Genomic DNA, 18,935 nt, shown 5'->3' with positions numbered 1-18,935 from the left:
CGATCTTGATGGTGGATCATGATCTTGCTGGCTGCTGACCATGGACTATGATTGCAGCAGGACTGCTCGATACATAGTATTTCTCCTCAGACACTTGACCATTAATGACATTAATCCACCAATTCACTGACCTTCAGTTATACTTCAAAATGTTTACCCTAATCAATGCTGCTAAAACCTTTATCTTGATGTTCTCCTTTACACTTGACATCCATTGCACTTCTGTCCGTCCTGGGAGAGGGATCCCTCACATGTGGCTCTCTCTGAGGTTTCTACGTTCTTTTTTTTCCCTGTTAAAAGGGTTTTTAAGTAGTTTTTCCTTACTCTTGTTGAGGGTTAAGGGCAGAGGATGTCACACCATGTTAAAGCCCTATGAGACAAATTGTGATTTGTGAATATGGGCTATACAAATAAAATTTGATTGATTGATTGATTGATTTCTAAATAAGAAGGGAGTTCATATGTGTCTGACAGATTTTATCAACTCATTAAAAAGCAGTCATGTGCAGTAATATATCAAATTGTGGATGTGATACGTTGAAATGCATCATACACACACTTGGATGACGACACACGAGCAGAATGGAGGCACGTTATGTTTTTATGTTTGAAGATTTACTTCCAGTTACTTCAATTATTTTGGATTTGGCTGAAAAGCTGTTTACATCTGAAACTCCAAAATTGTTTTGTGGACTCAAACCCCCCTCCGACACTATTTTGAAAAAAAGTGAAAAGTATTTTGAGTTTCACTTCCTTGAAAACAATTTTACATGTGCCAGCTGTTTCTCAGGTGACTGCCCTGAGCCAGTGTCACTGTTGGTAACACCCTGAGCTGTGTCTCCTCTCCAGCACCAATCTGATCGACTTCTCCACCGAAGGTAATTCCTGTGATCTCCTGTAAAATGCTTTCATGTTCAATGTACGTTAACTTTGACGAGGCAGGGGACAAGATACACAGACACACATGTACTGTAGATAAGACACGTTTGATCAGTACTGTTCTCTAACGAGCGATTCTGCTGTGGCTCCTCTCACTGAAGTGACAGTGATATGTCAGGTAAAGTCTTAATGTTGTTGAACTCACTCATTATTTTTTAATTTGGCAAAGCTGTATTCTACGTGCAACACTACGGAAGCGTATTGCATTCACTTGAAAAAAAACAAAGGTTCTGTTTTTCTGAGATAATTGTAATCTAGTGTTTTGATGAAGCTACATGTTGCACGGACGTTCCGCACCGAGCCCTCGTTCATGTAGCTGCTGCTCTTAGACAGTCTAGTGTTCGGCACGATGTCTCAGCGCCATGACGTACAGCGTCGCTTCAAACCGTCAGTCTCTCCTTCTGTAGAAATAACAGTGAACCACAAAAGACTAACAAATGAAATATTTTAATTATGGACAAAAATGAAAACTATTTCCTTTATCTATCATATCCCCATAAAATGCATAATATGTACTATACATAATCATGTCGTGCAGTATTTATAAAACGTTATTATATTGTTATGGTCGGAATTTCCGAGATAATTATCTCCGAAAAATAGACCTTTTTTTTTTTAAGTGAATGCAATACGCTTCCGTACAACACAGATTAGAATCAGATTGTTTCGCTTGTTCCAGACGACATGTTGCCTCCTCCTCCTCCTCCTCTTCCTCTTCCTCCTCCTCCTCCTCTTCCTCTTCCTCCTCCTCCTCCTCTTCCTCTTCCTCCTCCTCCTCCTCCTCCTCCTCCAACTTTGGCTGAGGAGCTCAACTCATGTTGGAAATGTTGGTTTCGTTTAAGCAACTCAAATAGTTCACAGCAACAGCAGCCATCTTAGATGAACATTAATGAGCCACAGTATTCAGCAGCATCATGTACTCTGTAGTAGTGTTGGTACTAGAACTCGTAGTGAAGACAAAAAGATGTTTTTTCTTATTAGTGAAACTTTTACTAACTTAAGATGCTGCACATTTCTCATTTTAACTGAGGAGACAGACTGATCTTCTGGTTTTCACCTCTAACTTTTTCTCAAACATTAAGATTTATGATCTGAATATTACCACTTGATTTTTGAATTCCTTCCTTTAACTGACCCTGAAATTCTGTTATTTCTTGTCTGATTGTTTTGAATCACATTTAGATTCTGTATCGTCTCCTCAAACTCTCAATCTGCTTCACAGATGGATCCAGTTGATGATGTCATACGGCTGTGCTGCTATTTAATCTCTAATGAGGAAATCAAAGCTACACTGCAAGGTTCACTTAGTGCCGGGTGGACAGTTGGATTAATCACCACTGCTGCAGGGATTGCCTTGGGTCCTCCTGGTCTTCTTGTGGGTAAGTAGCGGTTAACTCAGCTCCTCTTGCTCGTCTAAAAATATCTACCATCATCACATTTGAGACGAGAGTGCGACTGTTGGACTCATCAATATCCTGTTTTACCTCATTTCGCATTTTTGAACTACTCTTCCCCTTCCTCCCTACAGGCGCAGTGGGTGGAGGCCTGCTGACCTATGATTGGTTCAAGGATGAATTCAAAGCACTGCCTAAGATCATAATGGACCTCAGTGATCAGAAGAAGCAGGAGCTTTATAATCAGCTCATGAAAGTCCTGAGAAACATGCGGTGGACAGATTATGCCCACCTGCTTTCTCAGGTGTTGGCTCAGCCCATCGTGAAGCAGCAGATTCTCGAAGCTGTCATCCAGTTTTTCAAAAGATAAATGAAGACTGAGGCAAACGGCCAAAATGATGTGATCTGTTTGTAACGAGGCTTCAGGGACTTCATTAAAAGTAAAATCCCAGTGCAGTTTGTGTGGTGTTGATTCTTTTCATAAGAACATAGTTAAGTGTGAAGCGTACTTAAGGTTGTATATTTAATATCCATCAAGGGAACCACGGATCGAACACGTTTCCTGCACCAACAAGATCATCTGCTCTGCGTTTGTGAGGTAAAAAGAAATAAAAGGTCGTCAATTAGATTCAAGGTCAACCTGGGGTTTGCAGATTTCGTTCACAAGTGATTTGAGAAAAACAATCTGCAGCGACGACATCAGAGGTGAAGAGCAGCTGATTTAAGGCCGACACATAAAGAGAAAAACCTGCAGTCTGCTCCACAGCAACTTGAAAGATGTACAACTTCTGTACAGCTGACAAATCAAATATCAACAGTCGATAATGTTTATTAATCTGCGTGTTAAGCAAGAATACGCAGAAGCTACAGGAAGGATTTCCAGGAAACATCATGGAAGGATGTGTTGTGGGTCAGGGAAGTGGTCCTGGATCATTTTCTTCAACATGTGTCGAGTGCTAATATCTAGAAACAGGTGAAGTCAGGTGTGGATCTGGATGGTTGCTCTGATACTGTCAAACAAATCAAGTATCTTTATTTGAGTGGTGATCTTTAATGAGTTCTTGTAAAGGAACCGAATTTAACCATATCAGAGACTTTGGTTAAAGAAAACCAGGTGACAGGAAACATCTCCTAAAGGCAGACGCCAGAATGAGACACGTGTTCAAGACGGGAAAACACACAAGAGCAGGAAGCAGAACAAACATGAACACAACAGGATACATGTGACAAAATAAAACAGGAAGCACTAACAGTCTGGAAGTGACAGCAGACAAACCAAATCCGTCTGAATTAGAGAAGAACGACCCAAAACCTCTTTCACAGCTTTGAGTTGAATAAAGAAAATAAAGTTCAACTGACTCACAAAAAGGAGGATGAGTGTGGAGTGAGGCTGGTAAACATGCTAAACTGATGAATCACCTGAAGATGGCGCTGGTGTACAGGTGTTTACTGGCTTTGGAAAGTCTTTGTGTCTGAAGAGTTTTACAGTCGACTGAGTTTATATATATATACACACAAACAGAAAAACTGAAAATGATAAGAAAGAGTAAATAAAGATTAATAAAATACTGGCAGAGGAGCAAGAAAACCTCAGAAACCTCTCAGAACCAGTCTGAACTGGTTCTGAGAGACAGCCTTAGTCCTCCTATACAAGATGCTTGCATTTGAGTGTCCTGCATCTTCACTCTGAGATCCTTGTGACTCTCTGTGTTGATCCTTTCTGCAGAAAGCCCCTATTAAAATACACGTGGATAACTTTGGTGTTTCCAGCCTCTTGTATTTCCAGATTTCCATCACAATTGTTACTTGTGTTATTAACACGTTGTTTTCTTTCTCTCTTTTCAGTTCTTGAAATCAGCCATAATCTGAGAATCAAGTCGGAGCTGAGCTGAAGGAACCATTTTTAACCTTGATTCTATTTTCTTTAAAGGCCGCGGAGCTGTCGGGACAAATATATACGTAAAGCAAAGCGTCGGTGTGAAGGTGCAGAAATGTTCAACATGAGGCTTCGTCCTTTTCATGCCTGAAGTTTGACTTTTGTCACTGTGGTGTTAGTGATGCTAAAATTGTACTTTCAAATCAAATAAAAAGCCATTTTGTAAAATTGTTACATCTCATATTAAAACTACAGTTCTGCAAACTTCTCCTGCATCTTCGTCGCTCTTTGAATCTGATGAAATGAAATGTTTGTGTCTGTGTTAGTAGTTTAAAGGAGAAACACGCTCACTTCATTAGGAACACCTGCTTATTCATGCGACAGTGAAACCAGTCATCAGTGGTGGTTCTGGTTTAAAGTCTAACAGCTCTTCATGCAGTCTGCTGTAAGTCTTAAGAACTAAAAGGCTATTTTACTGTTGTAGTCTGAATTTTGAATTGAAAATCTTATTTTGTGAATTACAGCACACTTGTAATAAGAGTAACAGTCTATACTACTTTGTAAAGCTCTTTCTAAATAAGAAGGGAGTTCATATGTGTCTGACAGATTTTATCAACTCATTAAAAAGCAGTCATGTGCAGTAATATATCAAATTGTGGATGTGATACGTTGAAATGCATCATACACACACTTGGATGACGACACACGAGCAGAATGGAGGCACGTTATGTTTTTATGTTTGAAGATTTACTTCCAGTTACTTCAATTATTTTGGATTTGGCTGAAAAGCTGTTTACATCTGAAACTCCAAAATTGTTTTGTGGACTCAAACCCCCCTCCGACACTATTTTGAAAAAAAGTGAAAAGTATTTTGAGTTTCACTTCCTTGAAAACAATTTTACATGTGCCAGCTGTTTCTCAGGTGACTGCCCTGAGCCAGTGTCACTGTTGGTAACACCCTGAGCTGTGTCTCCTCTCAAGCACCAATCTGATCGACTTCTCCACCGAAGGTAATTCCTGTGATCTCCTGTAAAATGCTTTCATGTTCAATGTACGTTAACTTTGACGAGGCAGGAGACAAGATACACAGACACACATGTACTGTAGATAAGACATGTTTGATCAGTACTGTTCTCTAACGAGCGATTCTGCTGTGGCTCCTCTCACTGAAGTGACAGTGATATGTCAGGTAAAGTCTTAATGTTGTTGAACTCACTCATTATTTTTTAATTTGGCAAAGCTGTATTCTACGTGCAACACAGATTAGAATCAGATTGTTTCGCTTGTTCCAGACGACATGTTGCCTCCTCCTCTTCCTCTTCCTCCTCCTCCTCCTCTTCCTCTTCCTCCTCCTCCTCCTCCTCCTCTTCCTCTTCCTCCTCCTCCTCCTCCTCCTCCTCCAACTTTGGCTGAGGAGCTCAACTCATGTTGGAAATGTTGGTTTCGTTTAAGCAACTCAAATAGTTCACAGCAACAGCAGCCATCTTAGATGAACATTAATGAGCCACAGTATTCAGCAGCATCATGTACTCTGTAGTAGTGTTGGTACTAGAACTCGTAGTGAAGACAAAAAGATGTTTTTTCTTATTAGTGAAACTTTTACTAACTTAAGATGCTGCACATTTCTCATTTTAACTGAGGAGACAGACTGATCTTCTGGTTTTCACCTCTAACTTTTTCTCAAACATTAAGATTTATGATCTGAATATTACCACTTGATTTTTGAATTCCTTCCTTTAACTGACCCTGAAATTCTGTTATTTCTTGTCTGATTGTTTTGAATCACATTTAGATTCTGTATCGTCTCCTCAAACTCTCAATCTGCTTCACAGATGGATCCAGTTGATGATGTCATACGGCTGTGCTGCTATTTAATCTCTAATGAGGAAATCAAAGCTACACTGCAAGGTTCACTTAGTGCCGGGTGGACAGTTGGATTAATCACCACTGCTGCAGGGATTGCCTTGGGTCCTCCTGGTCTTCTTGTGGGTAAGTAGCGGTTAACTCAGCTCCTCTTGCTCGTCTAAAAATATCTACCATCATCACATTTGAGACGAGAGTGCGACTGTTGGACTCATCAATATCCTGTTTTACCTCATTTCGCATTTTTGAACTACTCTTCCCCTTCCTCCCTACAGGCGCAGTGGGTGGAGGCCTGCTGACCTATGATTGGTTCAAGGATGAATTCAAAGCACTGCCTAAGATCATAATGGAGCTCAGTGATCAGAAGAAGCAGGAGCTTTATAATCAGCTCATGAAAGTCCTGAGAAACATGCGGTGGACAGATTATGCCCACCTGCTTTCTCAGGTGTTGGCTCAGCCCATCGTGAAGCAGCAGATTCTCGAAGCTGTCATCCAGTTTTTCAAAAGATAAATGAAGACTGAGGCAAACGGCCAAAATGATGTGATCTGTTTGTAACGAGGCTTCAGGGACTTCATTAAAAGTAAAATCCCAGTGCAGTTTGTGTGGTGTTGATTCTTTTCATAAGAACATAGTTAAGTGTGAAGCGTACTTAAGGTTGTATATTTAATATCCATCAAGGGAACCACGGATCGAACACGTTTCCTGCACCAACAAGATCATCTGCTCTGCGTTTGTGAGGTAAAAAGAAATAAAAGGTCGTCAATTAGATTCAAGGTCAACCTGGGGTTTGCAGATTTCGTTCACAAGTGATTTGAGAAAAACAATCTGCAGCGACGACATCAGAGGTGAAGAGCAGCTGATTTAAGGCCGACACATAAAGAGAAAAACCTGCAGTCTGTTCCACAGCAACTTGAAAGATGTACAACTTCTGTACAGCTGACAAATCAAATATCAACAGTCGATAATGTTTATTAATCTGCGTGTTAAGCAAGAATACGCAGAAGCTACAGGAAGGATTTCCAGGAAACATCATGGAAGGATGTGTTGTGGGTCAGGGAAGTGGTCCTGGATCATTTTCTTCAACATGTGTCGAGTGCTAATATCTAGAAACAGGTGAAGTCAGGTGTGGATCTGGATGGTTGCTCTGATACTGTCAAACAAATCAAGTATCTTTATTTGAGTGGTGATCTTTAATGAGTTCTTGTAAAGGAACCGAATTTAACCATATCAGAGACTTTGGTTAAAGAAAACCAGGTGACAGGAAACATCTCCTAAAGGCAGACGCCAGAATGAGACACGTGTTCAAGACGGGAAAACACACAAGAGCAGGAAGCAGAACAAACATGAACACAACAGGATACATGTGACAAAATAAAACAGGAAGCACTAACAGTCTGGAAGTGACAGCAGACAAACCAAATCCGTCTGAATTAGAGAAGAACGACCCAAAACCTCTTTCACAGCTTTGAGTTGAATAAAGAAAATAAAGTTCAACTGACTCACAAAAAGGAGGATGAGTGTGGAGTGAGGCTGGTAAACATGCTAAGCTGATGAATCACCTGAAGATGGCGCTGGTGTACAGGTGTTTACTGGCTTTGGAAAGTCTTTGTGTCTGAAGAGTTTTACAGTCGACTGAGTTTATATATATATACACACAAACAGAAAAACTGAAAATGATAAGAAAGAGTAAATAAAGATTAATAAAATACTGGCAGAGGAGCAAGAAAACCTCAGAAACCTCTCAGAACCAGTCTGAACTGGTTCTGAGAGACAGCCTTAGTCCTCCTATACAAGATGCTTGCATTTGAGTGTCCTGCATCTTCACTCTGAGATCCTTGTGACTCTCTGTGTTGATCCTTTCTGCAGAAAGCCCCTATTAAAATACACGTGGATAACTTTGGTGTTTCCAGCCTCTTGTATTTCCAGATTTCCATCACAATTGTTACTTGTGTTATTAACACGTTGTTTTCTTTCTCTCTTTTCAGTTCTTGAAATCAGCCATAATCTGAGAATCAAGTCGGAGCTGAGCTGAAGGAACCATTTTTAACCTTGATTCTATTTTCTTTAAAGGCCGCGGAGCTGTCGGGACAAATATATACGTAAAGCAAAGCGTCGGTGTGAAGGTGCAGAAATGTTCAACATGAGGCTTCGTCCTTTTCATGCCTGAAGTTTGACTTTTGTCACTGTGGTGTTAGTGATGCTAAAATTGTACTTTCAAATCAAATAAAAAGCCATTTTGTAAAATTGTTACATCTCATATTAAAACTACAGTTCTGCAAACTTCTCCTGCATCTTCGTCGCTCTTTGAATCTGATGAAATGAAATGTTTGTGTCTGTGTTAGTAGTTTAAAGGAGAAACACGCTCACTTCATTAGGAACACCTGCTTATTCATGCGACAGTGAAACCAGTCATCAGTGGTGGTTCTGGTTTAAAGTCTAACAGCTCTTCATGCAGTCTGCTGTAAGTCTTAAGAACTAAAAGGCTATTTTACTGTTGTAGTCGGAATTTTGAATTGAAAATCTTATTTTGTGAATTACAGCACACTTGTAATAAGAGTAACAGTCTATACTACTTTGTAAAGCTCTTTCTAAATAAGAAGGGAGTTCATATGTGTCTGACTGATTTTATCAACTCATTAAAAAGCAGTCATGTGCAGTAATATATCAAATTGTGGATGTGATACGTTGAAATGCATCATACACACACTTGGATGACGACACACGAGCAGAATGGAGGCACGTTATGTTTTTATGTTTGAAGATTTACTTCCAGTTACTTCAATTATTTTGGATTTGGCTGAAAAGCTGTTTACATCTGAAACTCCAAAATTGTTTTGTGGACTCAAACCCCCCTCCGACACTATTTTGAAAAAAAGTGAAAAGTATTTTGAGTTTCACTTCCTTGAAAACAATTTTACATGTGCCAGCTGTTTCTCAGGTGACTGCCCTGAGCCAGTGTCACTGTTGGTAACACCCTGAGCTGTGTCTCCTCTCCAGCACCAATCTGATCGACTTCTCCACCGAAGGTAATTCCTGTGATCTCCTGTAAAATGCTTTCATGTTCAATGTACGTTAACTTTGACGAGGCAGGGGACAAGATACACAGACACACATGTACTGTAGATAAGACACGTTTGATCAGTACTGTTCTCTAACGAGCGATTCTGCTGTGGCTCCTCTCACTGAAGTGACAGTGATATGTCAGGTAAAGTCTTAATGTTGTTGAACTCACTCATTATTTTTTAATTTGGCAAAGCTGTATTCTACGTGCAACACTACGGAAGCGTATTGCATTCACTTGAAAAAAAACAAAGGTTCTGTTTTTCTGAGATAATTGTAATCTAGTGTTTTGATGAAGCTACATGTTGCACGGACGTTCCGCACCGAGCCCTCGTTCATGTAGCTGCTGCTCTTAGACAGTCTAGTGTTCGGCACGATGTCTCAGCGCCATGACGTACAGCGTCGCTTCAAACCGTCAGTCTCTCCTTCTGTAGAAATAACAGTGAACCACAAAAGACTAACAAATGAAATATTTTAATTATGGACAAAAATGAAAACTATTTCCTTTATCTATCATATCCCCATAAAATGCATAATATGTACTATACATAATCATGTCGTGCAGTATTTATAAAACGTTATTATATTGTTATGGTCGGAATTTCCGAGATAATTATCTCCGAAAAATAGACCTTTTTTTTTTTAAGTGAATGCAATACGCTTCCGTACAACACAGATTAGAATCAGATTGTTTCGCTTGTTCCAGACGACATGTTGCCTCCTCCTCCTCCTCCTCTTCCTCTTCCTCCTCCTCCTCCTCTTCCTCTTCCTCCTCCTCCTCCTCCTCCTCTTCCTCTTCCTCCTCCTCCTCCTCCTCCTCCTCCAACTTTGGCTGAGGAGCTCAACTCATGTTGGAAATGTTGGTTTCGTTTAAGCAACTCAAATAGTTCACAGCAACAGCAGCCATCTTAGATGAACATTAATGAGCCACAGTATTCAGCAGCATCATGTACTCTGTAGTAGTGTTGGTACTAGAACTCGTAGTGAAGACAAAAAGATGTTTTTTCTTATTAGTGAAACTTTTACTAACTTAAGATGCTGCACATTTCTCATTTTAACTGAGGAGACAGACTGATCTTCTGGTTTTCACCTCTAACTTTTTCTCAAACATTAAGATTTATGATCTGAATATTACCACTTGATTTTTGAATTCCTTCCTTTAACTGACCCTGAAATTCTGTTATTTCTTGTCTGATTGTTTTGAATCACATTTAGATTCTGTATCGTCTCCTCAAACTCTCAATCTGCTTCACAGATGGGTCCAGTTGATGATGTCATACAGCTGTGCTGCTATTTAATCTCTAATGAGGAAATCAAAGCTACACTGCAAGGTTCACTTAGTGCCGGGTGGACAGTTGGATTAATCACCACTGCTGCAGGGATTGCCTTGGGTCCTCCTGGTCTTCTTGTGGGTAAGTAGCGGTTAACTCAGCTCCTCTTGCTCGTCTAAAAATATCTACCATCATCACATTTGAGACGAGAGTGCGACTGTTGGACTCATCAATATCCTGTTTTACCTCATTTCGCATTTTTGAACTACTCTTCCCCTTCCTCCCTACAGGCGCAGTGGGTGGAGGCCTGCTGACCTATGATTGGTTCAAGGATGAATTCAAAGCACTGCCTAAGATCATAATGGAGCTCAGTGATCAGAAGAAGCAGGAGCTTTATAATCAGCTCATGAAAGTCCAGGTCCTGAGAAACATGCGGTGGACAGATTATGCCCACCTGCTTTCTCAGGTGTCTGCTCAGCCCATCGTGAAGCAGCAGATTCTCGAAACTCTCATCCAGTTTTTCAAAAGATAAATGAAGACTGAGGCAAACGGCCAAAATGATGTGATCTGTTTGTAACGAGGCTTCAGGGACTTCATTAAAAGTAAAATCCCAGTGCAGTTTGTGTGGTGTTGATTCTTTTCATAAGAACATAGTTAAGTGTGAAGCGTACTTAAGGTTGTATATTTAATATCCATCAAGGGAACCACGGATCGAACACGTTACCTGCACCAACAAGATCATCTGCTCTGCGTTTGTGAGGTAAAAAGAAATAAAAGGTCGTCAATTAGATTCAAGGTCAACCTGGGGTTTGCAGATTTCGTTCACAAGTGATTTGAGAAAAACAATCTGCAGCGACGACATCAGAGGTGAAGAGCAGCTGATTTAAGGCCGACACATAAAGAGAAAAACCTGCAGTCTGTTCCACAGCAACTTGAAAGATGTACAACTTCTGTACAGCTGACAAATCAAATATCAACAGTCGATAATGTTTATTAATCTGCGTGTTAAGCAAGAATACGCAGAAGCTACAGGAAGGATTTCCAGGAAACATCATGGAAGGATGTGTTGTGGGTCAGGGAAGTGGTCCTGGATCATTTTCTTCAACATGTGTCGAGTGCTAATATCTAGAAACAGGTGAAGTCAGGTGTGGATCTGGATGGTTGCTCTGATACTGTCAAACAAATCAAGTATCTTTATTTGAGTGGTGATCTTTAATGAGTTCTTGTAAAGGAACCGAATTTAACCATATCAGAGACTTTGGTTAAAGAAAACCAGGTGACAGGAAACATCTCCTAAAGGCAGACGCCAGAATGAGACACGTGTTCAAGACGGGAAAACACACAAGAGCAGGAAGCAGAACAAACATGAACACAACAGGATACATGTGACAAAATAAAACAGGAAGCACTAACAGTCTGGAAGTGACAGCAGACAAACCAAATCCGTCTGAATTAGAGAAGAACGACCCAAAACCTCTTTCACAGCTTTGAGTTGAATAAAGAAAATAAAGTTCAACTGACTCACAAAAAGGAGGATGAGTGTGGAGTGAGGCTGGTAAACATGCTAAGCTGATGAATCACCTGAAGATGGCGCTGGTGTACAGGTGTTTACTGGCTTTGGAAAGTCTTTGTGTCTGAAGAGTTTTACAGTCGACTGAGTTTATATATATATACACACAAACAGAAAAACTGAAAATGATAAGAAAGAGTAAATAAAGATTAATAAAATACTGGCAGAGGAGCAAGAAAACCTCAGAAACCTCTCAGAACCAGTCTGAACTGGTTCTGAGAGACAGCCTTAGTCCTCCTATACAAGATGCTTGCATTTGAGTGTCCTGCATCTTCACTCTGAGATCCTTGTGACTCTCTGTGTTGATCCTTTCTGCAGAAAGCCCCTATTAAAATACACGTGGATAACTTTGGTGTTTCCAGCCTCTTGTATTTCCAGATTTCCATCACAATTGTTACTTGTGTTATTAACACGTTGTTTTCTTTCTCTCTTTTCAGTTCTTGAAATCAGCCATAATCTGAGAATCAAGTCGGAGCTGAGCTGAAGGAACCATTTTTAACCTTGATTCTATTTTCTTTAAAGGCCGCGGAGCTGTCGGGACAAATATATACGTAAAGCAAAGCGTCGGTGTGAAGGTGCAGAAATGTTCAACATGAGGCTTCGTCCTTTTCATGCCTGAAGTTTGACTTTTGTCACTGTGGTGTTAGTGATGCTAAAATTGTACTTTCAAATCAAATAAAAAGCCATTTTGTAAAATTGTTACATCTCATATTAAAACTACAGTTCTGCAAACTTCTCCTGCATCTTCGTCGCTCTTTGAATCTGATGAAATGAAATGTTTGTGTCTGTGTTAGTAGTTTAAAGGAGAAACACGCTCACTTCATTAGGAACACCTGCTTATTCATGCGACAGTGAAACCAGTCATCAGTGGTGGTTCTGGTTTAAAGTCTAACAGCTCTTCATGCAGTCTGCTGTAAGTCTTAAGAACTAAAAGGCTATTTTACTGTTGTAGTCGGAATTTTGAATTGAAAATCTTATTTTGTGAATTACAGCACACTTGTAATAAGAGTAACAGTCTATACTACTTTGTAAAGCTCTTTCTAAATAAGAAGGGAGTTCATATGTGTCTGACAGATTTTATCAACTCATTAAAAAGCAGTCATGTGCAGTAATATATCAAATTGTGGATGTGATACGTTGAAATGCATCATACACACACTTGGATGACGACACACGAGCAGAATGGAGGCACGTTATGTTTTTATGTTTGAAGATTTACTTCCAGTTACTTCAATTATTTTGGATTTGGCTGAAAAGCTGTTTACATCTGAAACTCCAAAATTGTTTTGTGGACTCAAACCCCCCTCCGACACTATTTTGAAAAAAAGTGAAAAGTATTTTGAGTTTCACTTCCTTGAAAACAATTTTACATGTGCCAGCTGTTTCTCAGGTGACTGCCCTGAGCCAGTGTCACTGTTGGTAACACCCTGAGCTGTGTCTCCTCTCCAGCACCAATCTGATCGACTTCTCCACCGAAGGTAATTCCTGTGATCTCCTGTAAAATGCTTTCATGTTCAATGTACGTTAACTTTGACGAGGCAGGGGACAAGATACACAGACACACATGTACTGTAGATAAGACACGTTTGATCAGTACTGTTCTCTAACGAGCGATTCTGCTGTGGCTCCTCTCACTGAAGTGACAGTGATATGTCAGGTAAAGTCTTAATGTTGTTGAACTCACTCATTATTTTTTAATTTGGCAAAGCTGTATTCTACGTGCAACACTACGGAAGCGTATTGCATTCACTTGAAAAAAAACAAAGGTTCTGTTTTTCTGAGATAATTGTAATCTAGTGTTTTGATGAAGCTACATGTTGCACGGACGTTCCGCACCGAGCCCTCGTTCATGTAGCTGCTGCTCTTAGACAGTCTAGTGTTCGGCACGATGTCTCAGCGCCATGACGTACAGCGTCGCTTCAAACCGTCAGTCTCTCCTTCTGTAGAAATAACAGTGAACCACAAAAGACTAACAAATGAAATATTTTAATTATGGACAAAAATGAAAACTATTTCCTTTATCTATCATATCCCCATAAAATGCATAATATGTACTATACATAATCATGTCGTGCAGTATTTATAAAACGTTATTATATTGTTATGGTCGGAATTTCCGAGATAATTATCTCCGAAAAATAGACCTTTTTTTTTTTAAGTGAATGCAATACGCTTCCGTACAACACAGATTAGAATCAGATTGTTTCGCTTGTTCCAGACGACATGTTGCCTCCTCCTCCTCCTCCTCTTCCTCTTCCTCCTCCTCCTCCTCTTCCTCTTCCTCCTCCTCCTCCTCCTCCTCTTCCTCTTCCTCCTCCTCCTCCTCCTCCTCCTCCTCCAACTTTGGCTGAGGAGCTCAACTCATGTTGGAAATGTTGGTTTCGTTTAAGCAACTCAAATAGTTCACAGCAACAGCAGCCATCTTAGATGAACATTAATGAGCCACAGTATTCAGCAGCATCATGTACTCTGTAGTAGTGTTGGTACTAGAACTCGTAGTGAAGACAAAAAGATGTTTTTTCTTATTAGTGAAACTTTTACTAACTTAAGATGCTGCACATTTCTCATTTTAACTGAGGAGACAGACTGATCTTCTGGTTTTCACCTCTAACTTTTTCTCAAACATTAAGATTTATGATCTGAATATTACCACTTGATTTTTGAATTCCTTCCTTTAACTGACCCTGAAATTCTGTTATTTCTTGTCTGATTGTTTTGAATCACATTTAGATTCTGTATCGTCTCCTCAAACTCTCAATCTGCTTCACAGATGGGTCCAGTTGATGATGTCATACAGCTGTGCTGCTATTTAATCTCTAATGAGGAAATCAAAGCTACACTGCAAGGTTCACTTAGTGCCGGGTGGACAGTTGGATTAATCACCACTGCTGCAGGGATTGCCTTGGGTCCTCCTGGTCTTCTTGTGGGTAAGTAGCGGTTAACTCAGCTCCTCTTGCTCGTCTAAAAATATCTACCATCCTCACATTTGAGACGAGAGTGCGACTGTTGGACTCATCAATATCCTGTTTTACCTCATTTCGCATTTTTGAACTACTCTTCCCCTTCCTCCCTACAGGCGCAGTGGGTGGAGGCCTGCTGACCTATGATTGGTTCAAGGATGAATTCAAAGCACTGCCTAAGATCATAATGGAGCTCAGTGATCAGAAGAAGCAGGAGCTTTATAATCAGCTCATGAAAGTCCAGGTCCTGAAAAACATGCGGTGGACAGATGATGCCCACCTGCTTTCTCAGGTGTCTGCTCAGCCCATCGTGAAGCAGCAGATTCTCGAAACTCTCATCCAGTTTTTCAAAAGATAAATGAAGACTGAGGCAAACGGCCAAAATGATGTGATCTGTTTGTAACGAGGCTTCAGGGACTTCATTAAAAGTAAAATCCCAGTGCAGTTTGTGTGGTGTTGATTCTTTTCATAAGAACATAGTTAAGTGTGAAGCGTACTTAAGGTTGTATATTTAATATCCATCAAGGGAACCACGGATCGAACACGTTTCCTGCACCAACAAGATCATCTGCTCTGCGTTTGTGAGGTAAAAAGAAATAAAAGGTCGTCAATTAGATTCAAGGTCAACCTGGGGTTTGCAGATTTCGTTCACAAGTGATTTGAGAAAAACAATCTGCAGCGACGACATCAGAGGTGAAGAGCAGCTGATTTAAGGCCGACACATAAAGAGAAAAACCTGCAGTCTGCTCCACAGCAACTTGAAAGATGTACAACTTCTGTACAGCTGACAAATCAAATATCAACAGTCGATAATGTTTATTAATCTGCGTGTTAAGCAAGAATACGCAGAAGCTACAGGAAGGATTTCCAGGAAACATCATGGAAGGATGTGTTATGGGTCAGGGAAGTGGTCCTGGAACCAGTATTTAACCATATCAGAGAATTTATATTTTTGCCTGCGTTTATGGTGCAGAACATTTCTGTGAACATGGTTTATCTGATTTATTGCATATATGCAATGTACACGCTCTCCGAGTGCCTCTCAATTCTTTACATCCTTCTGAATTAGAGAAGAACGACCCAAAACCTCTTTCACAGCTTTGAGTTGAATAAAGAAAATAAAGTTCAACTGACTCACAAAAAGGAGGATGAGTGTGGAGTGAGGCTGGTAAACATGCTAAGCTGATGAATCACCTGAAGATGGCGCTGGTGTACAGGTGTTTACTGGCTTTGGAAAGTCTTTGTGTCTGAAGAGTTTTACAGTCGACTGAGTTTATATATATATACACACAAACAGAAAAACTGAAAATGATAAGAAAGAGTAAATAAAGATTAATAAAATACTGGCAGAGGAGCAAGAAAACCTCAGAAACCTCTCAGAACCAGTCTGAACTGGTTCTGAGAGACAGCCTTAGTCCTCCTATACAAGATGCTTGCATTTGAGTGTCCTGCATCTTCACTCTGAGATCCTTGTGACTCTCTGTGTTGATCCTTTCTGCAGAAAGCCCCTATTAAAATACACGTGGATAACTTTGGTGTTTCCAGCCTCTTGTATTTCCAGATTTCCATCACAATTGTTACTTGTGTTATTAACACGTTGTTTTCTTTCTCTCTTTTCAGTTCTTGAAATCAGCCATAATCTGAGAATCAAGTCGGAGCTGAGCTGAAGGAACCATTTTTAACCTTGATTCTATTTTCTTTAAAGGCCGCGGAGCTGTCGGGACAAATATATACGTAAAGCAAAGCGTCGGTGTGAAGGTGCAGAAATGTTCAACATGAGGCTTCGTCCTTTTCATGCCTGAAGTTTGACTTTTGTCACTGTGGTGTTAGTGATGCTAAAATTGTACTTTCAAATCAAATAAAAAGCCATTTTGTAAAATTGTTACATCTCATATTAAAACTACAGTTCTGCAAACTTCTCCTGCATCTTCGTCGCTCTTTGAATCTGATGAAATGAAATGTTTGTGTCTGTGTTAGTAGTTTAAAGGAGAAACACGCTCACTTCATTAGGAACACCTGCTTATTCATGCGACAGTGAAACCAGTCATCAGTGGTGGTTCTGGTTTAAAGTCTAACAGCTCTTCATGCAGTCTGCTGTAAGTCTTAAGAACTAAAAGGCTATTTTACTGTTGTAGTCGGAATTTTGAATTGAAAATCTTATTTTGTGAATTACAGCACACTTGTAATAAGAGTAACAGTCTATACTACTTTGTAAAGCTCTTTCTAAATAAGAAGGGAGTTCATATGTGTCTGACAGATTTTATCAACTCATTAAAAAGCAGTCATGTGCAGTAATATATCAAATTGTGGATGTGATACGTTGAAATGCATCATACACACACTTGGATGACGACACACGAGCAGAATGGAGGCACGTTATGTTTTTATGTTTGAAGATTTACTTCCAGTTACTTCAATTATTTTGGATTTGGCTGAAAAGCTGTTTACATCTGAAACTCCAAAATTGTTTTGTGGACTCAAACCCCCCTCCGACACTATTTTGAAAAAAAGTGAAAAGTATTTTGAGTTTCACTTCCTTGAAAACAATTTTACATGTGCCAGCTGTTTCTCAGGTGACTGCCCTGAGCCAGTGTCACTGTTGGTAACACCCTGAGCTGTGTCTCCTCTCAAGCACCAATCTGATCGACTTCTCCACCGAAGGTAATTCCTGTGATCTCCTGTAAAATGCTTTCATGTTCAATGTACGTTAACTTTGACGAGGCAGGAGACAAGATACACAGACACACATGTACTGTAGATAAGACATGTTTGATCAGTACTGTTCTCTAACGAGCGATTCTGCTGTGGCTCCTCTCACTGAAGTGACAGTGATATGTCAGGTAAAGTCTTAATGTTGTTGAACTCACTCATTATTTTTTAATTTGGCAAAGCTGTATTCTACGTGCAACACAGATTAGAATCAGATTGTTTCGCTTGTTCCAGACGACACGTCGCCTCCAGCCAGATCTTCTGGTTTTCACCTCTAACTTTTTCTCATACATTAAGAATTTATTATCTGAATATTACCACTTGATTTTTGAATTCCTTCCTTTAACTGACCCTGAAACTGTTATTTCTTGTCTGATTGTTTTGAATCACATGTTTAGATTCTGTATCGTCTCCTCAAACTCTCAATCTGCTTCACAGATGGATCGAGTTGATGATGTCATATGGCTGTGCTGCAAGTTATTCCCTAATGAGAAAATCAAAGCTACACTGCAAGGTTCACTTCGTGCCGGGGGGGCAGTTGGATTAATCACCACTGCTGCAGGGATTGCCTTGGGTCCTCCTGGTCTTCTTTGGGGTAAGTAGCGGTTAAGAAAAAACACATCAGCTCCTCTTACTCGTCTAAAAATATTTACCATCCTCACATTTGAGATGAGAGTGCGACTGTTGGACTCATCAATATCCTGTCTTACCTCATTTCGCATTTTTGAACTACTCTTCCCCTTCCTCCCTACAGGCGCAGTGGGTGGAGGCCTGCTGATCTACTGGTGGTACAAGGATGCATTCAAACCGCTGCCTCAGATCTTAATGAACCTCAGTGATCAGAAGAAGCAGGAGCTTTATAATCAGCTCATGAAAGTCCAGGTCCTGAAAAACATTCAGTGGACAGATTATGCCCACCTGCTTTCTCAGGTGTCTGCTCAGCCCATCGTGAAGCAGCAGATTCTCAAAGCTGTCATCCAGTTTTTCAAAAGATAAATGAAGACTGAGGCAAACGGCCAAAATGATGTGATCTGTTTGTAACGAGGCTTCAGGGACTTCATTAAAAGTAAAATCCCAGTGCAGTTTGTGTGGTGTTGATTCTTTTCATAAGAACATAGTTAAGTGTGAAGCGTACTTAAGGTTGTATATTTAATATCCATCAAGGGAACCACGGATCGAACACGTTTCCTGCACCAACAAGATCATCTGCTCTGCGTTTGTGAGGTAAAAAGAAATAAAAGGTCGTCAATTAGATTCAAGGTCAACCTGGGGTTTGCAGATTTCGTTCACAA

The 18,935-nt window shown here is 40.2% G+C and overlaps 4 protein-coding genes across 7 annotated transcripts; all 4 read left to right on the top strand.

The window, feature by feature from the left end:
• The first annotated feature begins 745 nt into the window (after positions 1-745).
• Positions 746-2,794, top strand: LOC117777100 (protein C19orf12 homolog). Its single transcript, XM_034611631.1, has 3 exons — positions 746-878; positions 2,162-2,318; positions 2,468-2,794. The coding sequence occupies exons 2-3, from the start codon at positions 2,162-2,164 to the stop codon at positions 2,701-2,703; spliced, it is 393 nt and encodes a 130-aa protein (XP_034467522.1). The 5' UTR covers positions 746-878; the 3' UTR covers positions 2,704-2,794.
• A 2,342-nt stretch (positions 2,795-5,136) lies between these two features.
• Positions 5,137-6,674, top strand: LOC117777099 (protein C19orf12 homolog). Its single transcript, XM_034611630.1, has 3 exons — positions 5,137-5,219; positions 6,042-6,198; positions 6,348-6,674. The coding sequence occupies exons 2-3, from the start codon at positions 6,042-6,044 to the stop codon at positions 6,581-6,583; spliced, it is 393 nt and encodes a 130-aa protein (XP_034467521.1). The 5' UTR covers positions 5,137-5,219; the 3' UTR covers positions 6,584-6,674.
• Positions 6,675-8,966: 2,292 nt separating this feature from the next.
• LOC117777095 (protein C19orf12 homolog) lies at positions 8,967-11,027 on the top strand. 2 transcript variants are annotated; one of them, XM_034611623.1, is made up of 3 exons: positions 8,967-9,099; positions 10,389-10,545; positions 10,695-11,027. In XM_034611623.1, exons 2-3 carry the CDS (start codon positions 10,389-10,391, stop codon positions 10,934-10,936), a joined length of 399 nt encoding a protein of 132 aa, XP_034467514.1. In that variant the 5' UTR covers positions 8,967-9,099; the 3' UTR covers positions 10,937-11,027. The 2 variants fall into 2 exon arrangements, with proteins under 2 accessions (XP_034467514.1, XP_034467513.1); XM_034611622.1 differs by having other exon boundaries at positions 10,349-10,545.
• Positions 11,028-13,319: 2,292 nt separating this feature from the next.
• LOC117777097 (protein C19orf12 homolog) lies at positions 13,320-18,582 on the top strand. Of its 3 annotated transcripts, none has more exons than XR_004616553.1 (3): positions 13,320-13,452; positions 18,082-18,238; positions 18,398-18,582. XR_004616553.1 is itself a non-coding variant. In XM_034611626.1 (3 exons), the coding sequence occupies exons 2-3, from the start codon at positions 14,745-14,747 to the stop codon at positions 15,290-15,292; spliced, it is 399 nt and encodes a 132-aa protein (XP_034467517.1). In that variant the 5' UTR covers positions 13,320-13,452; positions 14,705-14,744; the 3' UTR covers positions 15,293-15,383. The 3 variants fall into 3 exon arrangements, 1 of the variants encoding a protein (XP_034467517.1); XM_034611626.1 differs by lacking the exons at positions 18,082-18,238; positions 18,398-18,582 and adding exons at positions 14,705-14,901; positions 15,051-15,383; XR_004616554.1 differs by lacking the exons at positions 13,320-13,452; positions 18,398-18,582 and adding an exon at positions 17,468-17,595 and having other exon boundaries at positions 18,082-18,325.
• Positions 18,583-18,935: the final 353 nt, after the last annotated feature.

The sequence above is a fragment of the Hippoglossus hippoglossus genome, chromosome 16, assembly GCF_009819705.1.
Source record: "Hippoglossus hippoglossus isolate fHipHip1 chromosome 16, fHipHip1.pri, whole genome shotgun sequence".
Taxonomy (NCBI): domain Eukaryota; kingdom Metazoa; phylum Chordata; class Actinopteri; order Pleuronectiformes; family Pleuronectidae; genus Hippoglossus; species Hippoglossus hippoglossus.
This window is presented reverse-complemented; position numbering and strand designations above follow the sequence as displayed.